Source organism: Calypte anna, chromosome Z, assembly GCF_003957555.1.
Source record: "Calypte anna isolate BGI_N300 chromosome Z, bCalAnn1_v1.p, whole genome shotgun sequence".
Lineage (NCBI taxonomy): Eukaryota > Metazoa > Chordata > Aves > Apodiformes > Trochilidae > Calypte > Calypte anna.
The window spans coordinates 40,248,620-40,263,748 of NC_044274.1; the positions used below are offsets into that span (position 1 = coordinate 40,248,620).

General features: G+C 42.7%; 1 protein-coding gene across 2 annotated transcripts in view; it reads right to left on the reverse strand.

Annotated features, from left to right (window-relative positions):
• Positions 1–13,795, reverse strand: part of FOCAD (focadhesin) — a 98,845-nt gene extending 85,050 nt beyond the window's left edge. The window contains exons 1-4 of one of the 2 annotated variants that reach the window (XM_030467661.1): positions 13,707–13,795; positions 6,958–7,046; positions 3,825–3,899; positions 2,502–2,656 (exon numbers count right to left, since the gene is read on the reverse strand). In XM_030467661.1, the coding sequence (XP_030323521.1) occupies positions 2,502–2,656; positions 3,825–3,899; positions 6,958–7,014 (287 nt within the window). In that variant the 5' untranslated portion in view covers positions 7,015–7,046; positions 13,707–13,795. Of the gene's footprint in view, positions 1–2,501; positions 2,657–3,824; positions 3,900–6,957; positions 7,047–13,689 lie in introns of both variants that reach the window. The other variant, XM_030467660.1, reaches the window with a different exon arrangement.
• Between the last annotated feature and the right edge of the window lie 1,334 nt (positions 13,796–15,129).

The window sequence follows — 15,129 nt, forward strand, 5'->3', positions numbered from 1 at the left end:
CAGCCAGGGCTATTCACTTTAAAATCGTTCTTGTGACACAATTTCAAATCAGAGAGATCAGACTCTCACAGACATGCATATGTTTATACTTTAAAGCTAAAGCTAAAAGTCTGAACAAATTTAAGCAATTTCTATTAAAAAACAGGTATACGCTTGCAAGTGCCCTTCTGCTGGTCGCCACTGGCAACTAGATTCTAATTTTCTTTATTTTAGAGAAACTGTGTAACAAGCAGTGCAAAACAGCAGAGCAAACCTGGATGACAATCTGGCAGGGAACTGGACAAGGAACAGTAGGCTACAATTCTAAAAAGGTCAAAAAAAATAGTATCAGCACTGAAACAAATGAACCTGAAATTGTCAGTTTAAACAGCTCACAAGGCTGTTTAACTACAAACTTCTGTGGTTAAGCTATATAAACACTGCTTTGCAATCCACAGTGGATGTGGTTTGAGTTGTGGCAGCCTGGGGGCAGGTAAAGAGAGAAGAAACCAAATATAAAAAGTTATTGGGTAATTTGCCAGCATTTACTATAGCAATCAGTAATATATTCTAATTTCACACATGGGAAAATGTAAGGATGGTGTAGAAACAGGGCAGACCCAAGCCCTTTCAACATGTAACTCTGATTTGTTTTTTAAGGTTAGCTCAATACTAAATATCCCATTTAAAAGTTTTGATTTTCTAAACTACAAAATTGTAATCACTTTCATTTCCTTACTAAACTCTGATACTGTAACAAAATGGTAACTAAAATCAGAATTTCACATTTCTTCATCTGCTATCCACAGCTAATGAAACTTTTCCTCCATCTTATCCCACAGGACTCAGCTGCTCAGTCTAAGAACATGTGCTTTTACTTCTTAGGTACCAATGGAGATTCCTCTCTTAAAACTCAAACTGAACCAGTAAAATTTCATCATTTGAAGGACAACGGTTTGCAGGAATTTCTCATAAAACATATTTAGAAAACCCTTCCTAGGGATCATAACTACCTACTGCAATTTGAGAACAGAATCAGCATCCTGACAGCAAGATTCCAGCTGTAAACAAGTCACAAGGAAACAGCCTTTTTAAAAATACCTTATTTCTTAAGTATTTAACTGGTATACTCACACCGAAAATTACCTTTGGCTCAGCCTGACCATGTGAAACCTCAGCATGAAGCTGACTGTGTGGAGCTTACAAGGAGTGAAAAACATGTCTTGAACCACGGTTCTTGCAACCTCTATCCTGAGTCCACCAGTATAATACATCACCAGTGTGGCATTTCTACCTTGGCTAAAAACTCTTAACATTCTCCAAAAGCAAATAAGAAGGCTTAGTGCAGAAAACCACTCATTTGCCAAAAATCAGAAGAGAAATAGATAGTCCAAGGAACTTTATAAGAGAAACATCCTACCAACCATAATTTGACTTCCCACTTAAAAATTTTATGCACAGAGTCTTTTTCCTCCACTGCACAGACAGTCTAGCTCAAAACACCATTTTAAGATCCAGGCATTTCACATGCAGAATTTTCTAAGATGAAGCAGCTGCAGAGCTAGGTTACAAAGCCTCATCCAACTTGACCTTAAACACTTCCAGGGTAGGGCATCAACAACTTCTCTAGGCAACCTCTTCCAGTATCCTGCCACTCTCATGATGAAGAATGTTTTCCTAATATCTAACCTAAATCTATCCCCTTTCAGTTTAAAACCATTACCCCTTGTCCTGTCACTACTCTCTCTGGTGAAAAGCCCCTCCCCAACTTTCCTGTAGGCCCTTCATGGACTGGAAGGTTCTCTAAGGCCCCCCCAGAGCCTGCTCTTCTCCAGGCTGAACAGCTCCAACTCTCCCAGCCCATCTTCGTAGCAGAGGTGCTCCAGACCCCTGGTCATCTGCTTCTCCATTGTGGACATGCAAAGCAGTCATCTGGAAAACAAACATCTACACTCCTTTTAAAGCTTTTTGTAGTCCATCAATTCCTGAGTACACCTGATTGTCACTCATCGAGTTTGGACATCTTGTTGTGTGATTTCTTCCTCAGCAGACAAGGAAACAAAACTCATTATTCCTAATCCCCACCCAGTCTTACGGTGACTCCATTTAGCAATTAGTTATTTGGACAAACTGATTATGAAGTTATTTCTCTCCTCAATAATGGAAATTTCTGCAATTTTTTTCCCCTGTCCCATGACAGAAGCAACAAAATGGGGCATTGCATTGATTTCTGAGGTTCCACAGATCAACACTCAGTGTTAGTCTGATCTGCTAGCAAATTTAGGTTATGTGCATAGGATATGCACTATGAGTTCTTAAGTCAAACCCACACTGTCACACTACCAAGAAGGAAGCAACAATCTTCAGTGGACTGGCAAGGCAATGGCAGTCGTAAATACAACAACTTATTTGAAGATAGTGTCATTTATTGAACCTTTCCTCTTTCCCTGTACTTAAAAGGTAAAAAGCAAGGACTGACGACAAGCTGTCAAAAGACACAAAATCAGGCAACCAAATACTACCTTGCTGAGGGAATTAGGTTGAGAGCTCCATGAAGAACATAATCAAGCTCAGCATGTTCCTCTGCAACAAGTGCCACCAAGCCTTCAGAGCAGGCTGTTCGCAAGGCAACATCCTCACTGCAGCACTTCTCCCAGAGCAGGTTCAGAGCAGGAGTCTGAAGTCAAAAGCATGAGACACAAGCAATGAGAAGGCTGGCACTGATTTTTTTCTTCATTCATCTCAAGCACACTTTTAAATAAAAAACAGCTCAACAGCTTCTCTGAAGTCTTAGAAAGCACAAGAGATAAAGCTGGGGTACAGATCTTACGTCAATAAAGGCCTTTCCCAGAACAGTTCCCGCTTTTATGCCCCCTGCCGCCTATGCATTTGAGAAAAATTAAGGCATACAAATTTTTCAGCTGTGCCTATGCAGGTACCATCAATTTCACTTTCCTTAAAAAGATCAAGATGTAACTGGAGACAACTCAGGGACTGCTATGTCAAGCTATGTCTACAGCAAGGCATATAGCAGACAGCATGATCTCCATTTGCTGAAAGCACTAAGATTTCACAGCATTCATCAAAATTGCTGCTGTTTTCATGCTAAATTTGCACTCATAGGTTAGTTTGCTGACTTCATAGCTCCAAATGAAGAAAATGTTTTTAAAAAACTGAGCACTGCAAAATGCTCCCCTATGAAGAGGGTCCCTGTAACGTCAAAGCAGTGCAAAGTTTTGCTTTGTGTTTTAGAAGTTGTTGCTGTGTTTCACTTTAATACCTTCATGGGGTGGCAAATGAGAAGAGTTAGCTTTGTAGCTCAAAGCAGAACACCAGTTGGGAACATGAATATGAACAGGGCTGTTAGAAAACTTCTGTTAGAGAAAATACACACCTCCACCTGTCTCTCACATCAAAACTCAGCACTATCTACATTTGATTTTGCTAGGCTAGGACATGGAGGTTGTTTACAACTTCAGACTGTGAGGAAAAATTAAAAAAAAAATCAATAATTTTTGCTTATTTCTATACTAATAAATTTGTGTCGATCACTCACCAATGACACTTCACTTGCAGTAACAAATAAACTCAAATAAAACTCTCCTGAAGTGAGCACAGGCGAATGTTGGTATTCTGCACAATTCAGACTTCTGCCATTAAGACTTCTGATGGAGGTAAAACCACTCTTCTAATTCCAGAAACTATAGTGTCTGCCTCTACGCACAGACACGTCGCTAACTACCTTACTTAACTTCTAGGATTTATTAAAATGGAGAATGGTAAATCAGGGAAAAACAAGCACATATGGATGCGAGAGGAGACACAAGTGAACAAATGGCACAGACCTTGTCAGACGCCTGTCTGATCTTCTGTGAAGAGACATTTTCTTTCAGTACTGCAGCAATCAGATGACTCACCGCCTCAAAGAGAAAAAGAAAGAAGATACGTGCAGATCAAGCATTGTTTTTCAATTCTCCATTAGGAAGAATTTGCACTGCTGCTGTACTCAATCATTTTGATTAGATTAAAAATGCCAGACATACTGGTATAGAGGCTGAAATACATTTTAAGGCTAAAAATCTCCATAAAGCAGGCATACTACTTTTTACTGTTACCCTGAGGCAGAAAAGAAGGAAACTTCCATAGGGCTCCATGTAGATGCAAGCATCTCTTTGCATAGAACTTCTTACAAGATAGGAATCAAATATGTCCTCAGGAATTGCAGATAATTCAATGAATAATGGTAATAGACATATACAATTCCACTGTTCTACAGATCTTAGTGTACTAAACAGCACTGGTAATTACTAAATCCCTTACTTTAAAGAGTAGTAACTAAGAAAATCAAGAGAGGAAGTAGAACACATAAAAGCTAAGTAACTTGCCCACATTTTTGTATTTTAAGTTTTGCTGAACACTGATGATAAACATACTATCATACTCTAAAATATTTTACATACTGCCTAGCATACCTACTGCCAGAAATCTTTTGTTTACTTTGAAAAAGGCATTTCAAATTTACAGTATTCCTCATAAAGCTATTATTTGGCAGAGATCATGAACAGGATTTATATTTTCAAGTTTTTCCAAAAAAACCCAAAACCAAAAACAAACAAAACAAACAAACAAACAAAAAAACCATAAACAAAAAAACCCCACTTCAGTTCTAAAAAAACAGGATATGTTTGATGATTTCAGGTTTAAGATTAAGTGCCTTTTTCTATTAGAATGCCTGATTTCCTCAAACTGCCTTTAAAAGTCTAAATGTGGACTGAATTACTGAACTACCTCCAATTACCCTCAAAGGCTCAAGGGTGTTTGAATCCACGCTTTTATTTTCTGACCCTCCTCTAATGCCTTACTCTATCTTGTTCCATTATCGTTGGTACTGCCACAGAGCATACAATTTCTGTGAGACAGACACCTTTTTACAGTAAGAGGAAAAAAATGTTTCAGATTATCAATGTAGCCCCCATCTGGCTGCATCAACTCTTCTGTGGTAAAAGACAGATCCTAACTTCTGGAAAAAATGAACCAGGAAAGCAGCATCTCTCTTTTATTAGTGTATAAAGAAACAGGAACAAATTATTTTAAATGTTTTTAGGTTCTTTCCCCTCTGAATATTTATTTAGACTTCATTTAGACACTATTTGCTAGCCTGACATAACAAACAGTAGCACTGTCAAATAACAATTCATATTTCAAGGAAAGATGACAGTTTGCATCTTCCTCCACTGCAAGGATTATGTCTTTCAAAGGTTTGGATATGTACTCTAAAATATTTGATTTAAAAAGACAGTTTATTATTTGGGAATTTTACTCCCTTGCAAACAGAAATAGGATATGGAATAAAGTCAGATAGTCTTATCTGTTTCTCTGCAGTTATCCCACTGCAAGAGCAACAACAGCAGGATTTGATCTTTTTTAGTGCTTTTACCAAGTGATTCTTCTAGTATTTTTTCTTTTTCCTGATTATAAGGAATTTCAGAAATTAATTCATACTCATATCCTTATAACACCTTCTTTACACTGGAAAAAATGCTTATCAATAAAAAGTAGCTTTTGCAGTGAGCGACACAGGAAAGTAAAAATGTTGATTAGCCCGCTGCATTCCAAGAACTTGATTCACCAGTAAAACTTTTTGACCTATGAAACTATCCTCAAGTTCCTCACTTCACTGATCCTTGTCTATGCAGGTTACATGCTCTGCGGAGCAGATGTCTTGGTTGGTCCCAGAAAGAGAAGACGACATCTGTCACAACGTTGAATCCTGGGCCTGATAACAGTTTGAACATTGCAGCCTGATTTTCAGAGGTCACAGAACGGAAGAGGAAACTAGCAAAACAACCAAAGCAACTCAGCAGCTCTTAATGATGTGCAGCTGTAGTAATGAGCCAAGACATTTCAGAAATACTTGTACCATGGGTGAATTCTTCTGCACTGAAGGAAAATGAACTGGTTCAAAGATGCTGAGCCCGACCAATCCAGGCTAGCAGCAATTTAAACTCTTCTTCAGCACAAGACACTTCGCTAGACCTTAGACAAACTCTAGCTTTCAGGGATATGATGTCCTCTCCTAAGTGCAAAGCTGATCACAAGAGGACTTGTGCATCTCTCTTTGAAACTTAACTGTAGAGTGTGCCGAACAGAACAGTCAACAGAGACATCAGGTTGCATGGACTGCATTAGCTCTACTTAATCTATCAAACAAATTACTATATATTTAACCCTGAATACAAAACAGGAAGAGGAAGAAAGCAGAGGTTAGCAGTGATATCACAACCAAAGAGATAAAATTTTAATACTGAAATGAGAAATAACAAAAGCAAGGAAAGTGTTTTTTAAACATAGCCTATTACTTTCTTCCTTCCTGGCCCTTAAAAGTACTATGATAAACAATCTATGCACATAAGAAAATTTCACATGAACATTTTCAGGAGCCAATACACAGATCTTAAAATAAAGGGGATTGGTCTGCTGAACACAGTGGAGCTGTATACAGTTACTCTTTGATGACAGACAAGACTGCAGTAGTTCATTAGTTCTCATCAACAGGAAGAAAACAGATCAATCCTCAAGACAGTTCTATGAAGTACTGTCAAGTATTTCGACCCCACACATGACATCTGTACCTCTCGGAGTCCCTCAGGATCACAAGGTCACTAAAAAACATCTGGCCCCACTTAAACCTTCTAGTCCTGGAAAGTTTCTGATTTTCCTGCAGAGGCTCTACCGTCATTGGCAATTATGTACAATGTTTGGATTACAGCGAGGGCAATTAACATTTGTTTGCAACCTAAGATAACTCTGCTTCTATGGTTTTCTGCATTTAAATCAACCCCTCTTCCTCCTGCCTGCACTCTCCCCTACAGGGAAAAGAAGTCTTCCTTATCACTTTTTTCCAATCAGGCAGCAGACCTTTGAAACAAAAGTTTCTACAGACAATTCGATTTGTTCAATTTCTTGAAAAAACATTACCTGTGACTGAATAACCACATTAGGAAATTCAAACCGCTTCTTGATGTCCTCCAACATTTTGGCTCCGTCATATGGCACTAACTCTGACTCTGTATGAGAGATTAAGAAAATATACTTAGGACTAGGAAAGAAAGCATGCAACTAGCCAGAACAAAAAACCAAGATTATGTAGCACTTAGCAGCAGATGTAAGCATTAAAGCATTTTCTTCCCTCTCCTAAGCCCAGCATAACACCTTGCTTTATAGGCTTAAAATCAGGAAATGCTGAATACTTTCACACAAAGAATAGTTGACCAACAATTCTTAGAGCAAATATACAGTTCCATATGATACAGAGTATAGGAACTCTGAATGCACTGATTGTTGAGAGCATTTTAAGTATCTCCCATTGACTTTAAAATGGAACAGCTCAAGCGGAGTGGCAAAATTTTCCATAAATCTTCCACTTATTTCATACAGAAATAGAAGCAAAACAAACAACCGCCTGTGAGACTGTAAATGGTAACTGCAGTTAGGGGCTGGAACACTTGACAAAAAAAAACAACCCTGAAGTTGGGGGAAGCACCCACTAGCACACAGAAACCAGCTTATGGAGAGAAATAAAAAATTAGCTTAACATGTAGCACAGCAGTGTTCAGAATCTTGCCATTTATTTTCAGTAAGACAGAATTAAACTCTCGAAACAGGCAAATGCAGCATGTATCACAATTACCATTCAGAGTAGGAAAACTCAAAATTAATAGTTATAACCACAATGAACATAAATTCCTGGCAGTTAAATAGCAAAGTATTCCCATATACTTCTGAATTACATTTCTGAAGGTTTAGGACGGGAAAAACCCAAACAAACAAACAACAAACCAAACCAAAAAACCTGCTAACTGCACTCAGAAGTATGCCAGCATGGACTTACATTATTTTAGAATAGACAGAATTGTATGTTAAGAGAGTAAGTGTCCATACAATGAATGAACACCTATTAAACTAGGGCTGACATCTTCCTTTTTTAAAAAAATAAATATGATTGCTATAGCAAACAATTCCAGACAAATCTAGATCTGCTGAAATAGTAATTACTGCTGCATAATCCAGTGGATCTAGATGCATTCAACCAATTTCTATATTCCAACTGAGTCACACAAAACAGCCCCCTCCAGTTCTACCTAGCAAGCAGCAAGATTATGTGAGGTTCCTTCCTGGGTAGTTTTGACACCAACACACTGTCATTATATGCTTTCTACCAGCACAACGTTCTTATTACTCATATTAAAAGCAGAAACTATGCTAGAGAAAGTACAGAAGATATTTTCAATGGAAGCTCAATTCTAGTTACTCCAGGCAGATTATCACAGAATCGTCTGGGCTGGAAGGGACCTCAGAGATCATCAAGTCCAACTCTTGAACCACTACCACCATGTTCCCAGCCCATGGCACTGAGTGCCACATCCAGGCTCTTTTGAAATATCTCCTGACACGGAGAATCCACTACTTCCCTGGGCAGCCCATTCCAATGTCTGATCACCCTCTCCAGAAAGAAATTCTTTCTCATCTCCAACCTAACCCTCCCCTGGCACAACTTGAGACCCTGCCCTCTTGTCTTGCTGAGAGTTGCCTGGGAAAAGAGCCCAACCCCCCCCTGGCTCCAACCTCCTTTCAGGGAGTTGTAGAGAGTGATGAGGTCTCCCCTGAGCCTCCTCTTCTCCAGCCTTAACACCCCCAGCTCCCTCAGCCCTTCCTCACAGCAATTCTGCTGGATCCCTTCACAGCCTCCTTGCTCTTCTCTGGACCTGCTCCAGCACCTCAATCTCCTTCCTGAGCTGAGGGGCCCAGAACTGGACACAGGACTCAAGCTGTGGCCTCACCAGGGCTGAGCACAGGGGCAGAATCCCTTCCCTGGACCTGCTGGCCACGCTGTTCCTGAGCCAGCCTAGGATGCCATTGGCCTTCTTGGCCACCTGGGCACACTGCTGGCTCCTCTTCAGCTTCCTGGCAATCCAGACTCCCAGGTCCCTTTCTGCCACTCTGTGCCCAGCCTGGAGCTCCCCATGGGGTTGTTGTGTTGAACCTCATCCCATTGGGATCAGCCCAACTCTCCAGTCTGTCCAGGTCTCTCTGCAGAGCCCTCCTGCCTTCCAGCTGATCCACACTCCCCCCCAGCTTGGTGTCATCTGCACATTTGCTGATGATGGACTCAATCCCCTCATCTAAATCATCCATAAAGATACTAAACAGAAGAAGAAGTCTATTGCTTCCTGGTCCCTCCAGAATCAATTCCTCAGTTTCCATCAATCTAGACTAAATGTCTGCAGTATATTTACAATGCAATAGCAGTATCAATGCAATGTAATGAGTTTAAATACTACCTGAACAGTTCTTCAGCATTCACACTTAGCAAACACACTTATGTGTGCATATGGAATGTCTGGAAATTTTACAGGATCAGTGGATAATTAAGGCTGGCAGAGACCTAAGGACTTCTCCAGCTCAGTCTCCTGTTCAGAGGAAGTTCAGCCATGGGGTCACACCAGGTTGCTCAAGTCCACCAGGACTTGGAAACCTCCAAAAACAGAGAAGACTCCACTTTATTGAGCTGTTCTGATTGATAAAAGCTCTCTCGTCATCCCTATTGTGAACTTTTTTGCCATGTGAATAGCCTGGGTGCATCCCCTTCATCCCCCTCCCATGGGTGCCAGAGCTACTGCCAGGTGCCCCCAAAGATATCCTTTGTCCCCGCTGAACCAGCCCTGGTCCCACCATCCCTCCTTACAGGGCAAGGGCCCCAACCCCACTATCTCAGTGGTCTCTCCTGATTTCATTCCTGCTGGTCAGTATCCTTCATATACCAGGAGTTTCAAAACTGGACATGTCAATATGAGGCCTATTGAGTGCTGAGCAGAGGGATACAAACCTGGCTTCCCACACTGAGGATTTGCTCAGGGGGTTGCAAAGGTGGATCAGCACTGCTCCATGCAGTCCAATTCTACTGGAGTACTAAGTGGATCCAATGAGAGGAATTAGAATTCCAGTCCCCTACAACGGTTCCCTAACCCAGTCCCTTACACTGGAGAGCCCAAATTCTGGGTATAGCATTCCACACACTGTCTCATGAGTGCCACAGAGAGAGGGGAACAATCATGGTCATAGATGTCACATTCTTACTCATACAAGATGCAGCTGGCCTTCCTTACAGCCACACTGCACTGCTCTCGTGTTCATTTTGGGGTCTAATACCTGCCACTAGAGCCCTTCCTGAAGTCCTGCTTCTTAGGTGGCCAGCCCTTTCCTGTAATGGTCCATGGAACTGTTTTATTCCAGATGCAAGACGTTGCATTGCTCCATGCTGAATTGCAACAGGCTCCTGTCACTCCATGTCTCTGAAGTGTCTAGGTCCACCTGACGAGCACCCTACATATCAGTGCTCTGAATGCGTTCTACAAGTCAGTGCTGTCCAAAAATTGCTGAGTGCCCTCCATCTCATCATCCCAGTCACCAATGAAGGCACAACCCAGATTTGGGACCATTACTGATGCCTGTGGGATACCAGTACTTGCCACTCTGATAGACCCTGCACAACCAATTATCACCTTTTTGGCCTAACCAGCCAGCCAGGTTTCATTTGACTACACTGGACACTTAGGCAGTATTTCACTAATCTAGTGGTAGGGAGATGGTAGTAAGACTGTATGAAAGGTCTTCCTAAAGGACACAACATTCACTGCCCTTCTCTTGTTCACAGCACAAGGAACTTCATTGTAGAAAGCAATGAGGTTGATCAGGCACACATAATTTGTTCTTCGTAAATCCATGCTGACTGCTCCTAGTCATACCTGTCCTTCTTGCATTTAAAAATGACTTCTACAAGAATGCATTCCTCAGCCTTTCCAGGGACTGTTAACAATATCAACTAGCTTCTAGTCAAACAAATTCCCCTCCTCCTCATGCCTTGAAATGTGTTCCAAGGGAATGTGTTCCATGATTTTCCCAGAGACTTAAGTGAGGTTGACATGCCTGTTGTCCTCCAAGCTGACCTTTTTGCCTTTTTCAAGAACAGGACAACACTTGCCTTTCTGCAGTCATTGCAGATCTCCACAACTTTCTTGCAGACTAGCAGAAAGCAACCTTACAAGGGCACTGGCCATCTCTCTTAGCAAAATGAAAACGTCTCACTTTTTCTTCTCCAACATTTACTATTAATGTAACAAGGTCCTCTTGTTGCCATTAACATCCCTTGCAAGATTCCATTTGCACTGAGCTCTGGCTTTACTAACACCACCACTGTATGCTCAAGCACTATTTCTAAACTGGGCCTCTGTACACTGCTGCCACTTCTGCCTTCTGTATGCTGCCAATTTTGCACTGGAGTACACTGTATAGTCTTCCAATAAATCTAGCTGGTTTCTTGAGTACTGGGACGATCTTTCCTTGCACTTGACGCTGTGCTTTAGTTCTGCAAGCTTTCCTGAGGGCCTTAGCCCCTCAAAGATACCTCTGGTAGGGTCCTACCATAGCGTTGTCTGAGTAAGTGAAAATCTGCTCCCCTAAAGTTCAGAGTCTGTAGGCTATTAACAGACTTCCTCATCCCTCTGTTTCCAGACTTTAGACATTTACAACCAAAGGTACCACAAAGAAATAAAATATCACACTAGGAAGAGGGGAAAGGCTGAATCCTCAGTTGAACAGTTGTTTCCAGTTTCTGATCTTAACTTCAGAATTAGAAATCAAGTGATTAAAAATTAATGCAATTCTTTCTCATTTCCCTGCCTCCTGAAACAAAAAATAATACAGGAATACTATAAAAGGGAATAATTGTCTTGCAGATTATTACGATAGTCCTCACCTAACATATTGCAAAGAACCTTGTCAAAAGAACCGGTCTCAACAGGTATACAATGTCTACCAAACATCCCAAAACTTAACCCATGCATGGGTTAACCCAGCTGCCTACTTTGTTGAGTTGTAACTAATTACATCTCTATTTTCCTGATGTCTCTATTCTAAGACATATTTTTCCAATTCTCATCGCTGAAGAGGCACTCTACACCATAAACCACACAGATAAAAAAACAACCACCCCAAACAAACCTTCAACACACACACATGAAAGATAAAGAAAAAAGAAGACAAGGTAGAAGAAAGGAGTCCTTGCTTGTTTTCCCAACATTATCAATATGAATGGCAAGCCCCTGTGATGGATTGAGCTTGGCTCGCTGCTAGGTGCCCAGCAAAGCCACTCTTATCACTCCCTCTCTTCAACTGGACAAGGGAAAAAAATAGTGAAAGGTTAGTGCAACAAGGTAAGAACAGGGAGAGATGACTCACCAATCATCATCACAGGCTAAAAAGACTTAACTCAGGGAAATTAATTTGTTACCAATCAAATCAGAGTAGGATGAGAAATAAGAATAAATCTAAAAGCAGCTTCCCTCTACCCCTTCCTTCTCCTGTAAATAAATTCTCTTACTCCCAACTTCTTCATCTCTTCCCTCTTTCATACTCCTCCCCTCTTTCTAGCATGGAGTCCATTCCACTACAGAAAGTCCTCCACAAACTTCTCCAGAGTAGGTCCTTCCCACGGGCTGCAGTTGTTCAGAAACTGTTCCAGCATGGGTCTTTCCACAGGGTGCACCCCTTCAGAAACAGTCCCCCACAGGGTCACAATTCCTGCAGGGAACCTGCTCCAGCATAGGCTCCTCCCCAAAGGGTCACAGCTTCCTTTCCATGCATCCACCTGCTCCTGTGTGGTGTTCTCCACAGACTGCATGTCAGTATGTGTTCCACTGTGGGCCTCCTTTGGCTGCAGGGGGAAAATCTGCCTTATTATGGTCTTGACCATGGGGAATCTCTACTCTGCCACCTGGAGCATCCCCTCTCTCCCTCCCCCTCCCTCCCCCTCCTACTTCACTGCTCTTAGTGTCTGTTGGGCTGTTTCTCTCACATATTCTCACTTCTCTCTTCCAGCTACTGTCGTGCAGCAGTATTTTCCCTTTATGTATGTTACCACAAGGGTGCTACCACTGTCACTGAAGAAGGTCCGCCTTGGAACAGTGGGACCTGTCTCTATCAGACATGGGAAAAACTTCTGGCATCTTCCCGCAGAAGACACTCCTGTAGCCCCCCTGCGACTCTAAGTTTGTCACATAAACTCAACGCAGCCTCCCGATGCTAAAAAGGATAAGTATTGCTAATACAACAGAACCAGAATGGATTGTAATGTGATTACACCTTTAACTCTGGACCATACCGGTTTACCAAAAGTAATTATGACAGGATAAACTAAGGTAAACAGCAGAAAATGACTGCTGGGAGTACGGAGCTCACGTTTTCCTAGATATATTGCTTTTTGCTCATTGTTAAGGACTGCAAACTCAAATCGGTGATTTTACCAACCCAGCGGGGACCCCCACCACTTCACAGCTCCTCAAAGTAGCCGAGTTTAAGAAGAAAAGCAAACAAACAAACCAACCCCCCCCAGCGATTCCGCTGCTGTCCGGAGGCCGTCCCGCAGCCCCCGTCGCGCTGCCATCCCCTCTCAGTCTCTCCGGGACCAGCCCGCCCCCCTGCGAGCCCGGCCAGACGCCGGCAGCCCCCGGAGATCGCCCAGGAGGCGAGAGGCGGCTCCAGCACCCCCCGCCACCGCGCTGTCACCGCGCCCCACTCCCGCAGGACCCCGCGCTCGCCCCGCGGCCCTGCGCCCTCCACCTCGGCGCCAAACCCGCCCCAGCACAGCCCCACCTCGCCTCGTTTCGCACCCCGTGCAACCCGACCGCCTCTCGGCCCTACTCCGGCAGGGAGGGGAGGCGCTGGCAGCCGACAGTCCCCCTCCTGCCGCCCCCAGGGGCGATGCGCCTGCGCGGCTGCTGGCGCCTGCGCAGCTGCTGCCCTGCAGAGTCCCGCCCGGGGGTGGGCGGGCACCGCGCCGCGGAGTGGGGCGGGGGGCGAGTCAGGTGCGCGCAGCGTGGTTCAGTCAGGACTCGGGGGGGTTCGGTACTGTTAGAAGCGATGCCAGCGTATTAAGATGGGTTTTAGCCACCAGGATGCTTCTAAGTTATCTGGCAGTGCGAGCGCACCGTGCGGGCAAGCAGAATCTCGCCTGGTCCCGTTGCCCGCCGAATCCGGCTGCAGGTTTTGGCCGGGCTTGATGTGTTGGAGCTCCGGGGACAGCACTCTGGGACCAAGTTTCTGTGCTGCCTTTAGCACTGTCCCACCTAGTGCTGGGACAGATTTGGACGGCTCTTTCCATCCAAACAGAAATGGAGATGTAAATACAAAGACTTAAAACAGAAGCAGTACAACTTGTGTTGGAAAGGCTAAGAATCTTCATTAGGTATTGCCTAAATAAAAAAAATAAAACAAAAAAACAAAAAACCAAAACAAAAACCCAAAAACAAAACCCCAAGCCAAAAGTTTCTATCAGCTTCAAAATCACTGCAGAGTCTCTTCAGCTTTCTAAATGTTTACACAGGCAGCGATCAGCAAGCTGCAGGGACATCGGGAAGACACCAAGCTTGCAGAATAAATGAGGCTGCCTTTGCTGCATGTTATGCAGCTTTCTGAAAGGTAGAACAGTCAAACCTCAGCTGATGTATTTTGATGGGCTCCTCCCAGCTGGGCCTAAAGAAGTTGTGTTTTCAATTAGGATTGTTACTGTAACACAGAACAGCACTTACATTCCTGAGCATGGAAGCAACAGGAAACTTCTCCAAGTCATGTATATACAACATCAGTACAGCTTTCGCTAAAAATAACTTCAAGAAAGGTCACAAGTATTTTGAAAGGAATTTGGTTGAAAAGGATTAGATTATTCTCTAATGTAATTCAGCTGTGAGATGGTTTGAGAGCAGCAAGTAGTCAAATGCTGACAAATGTGGAAAAAAGAAAAAAAGTAATAGTAGCCATTTCCATCTAATTTTTGTAAACTTTATTGGGTTTAAAAGACTAGGAAATTGCTTAGTATATTGGTTCCAGGTTCACCAACTATACCATAGGCAGTTTATGGGATCTGAAGGATGCTGTCCCTGCTTCCTTTCCATCAATGGGAAAGTACACATTGACACTTTAAAAGCCAGAAAAAGCCCAGAAGTTAATCACAGAATACTGTATTCTCTTGAGTTGCCTACATGTGCGTGTGCAAAGTAAATATGTCACATCTCATAGACCATGTAAACTGTTTGT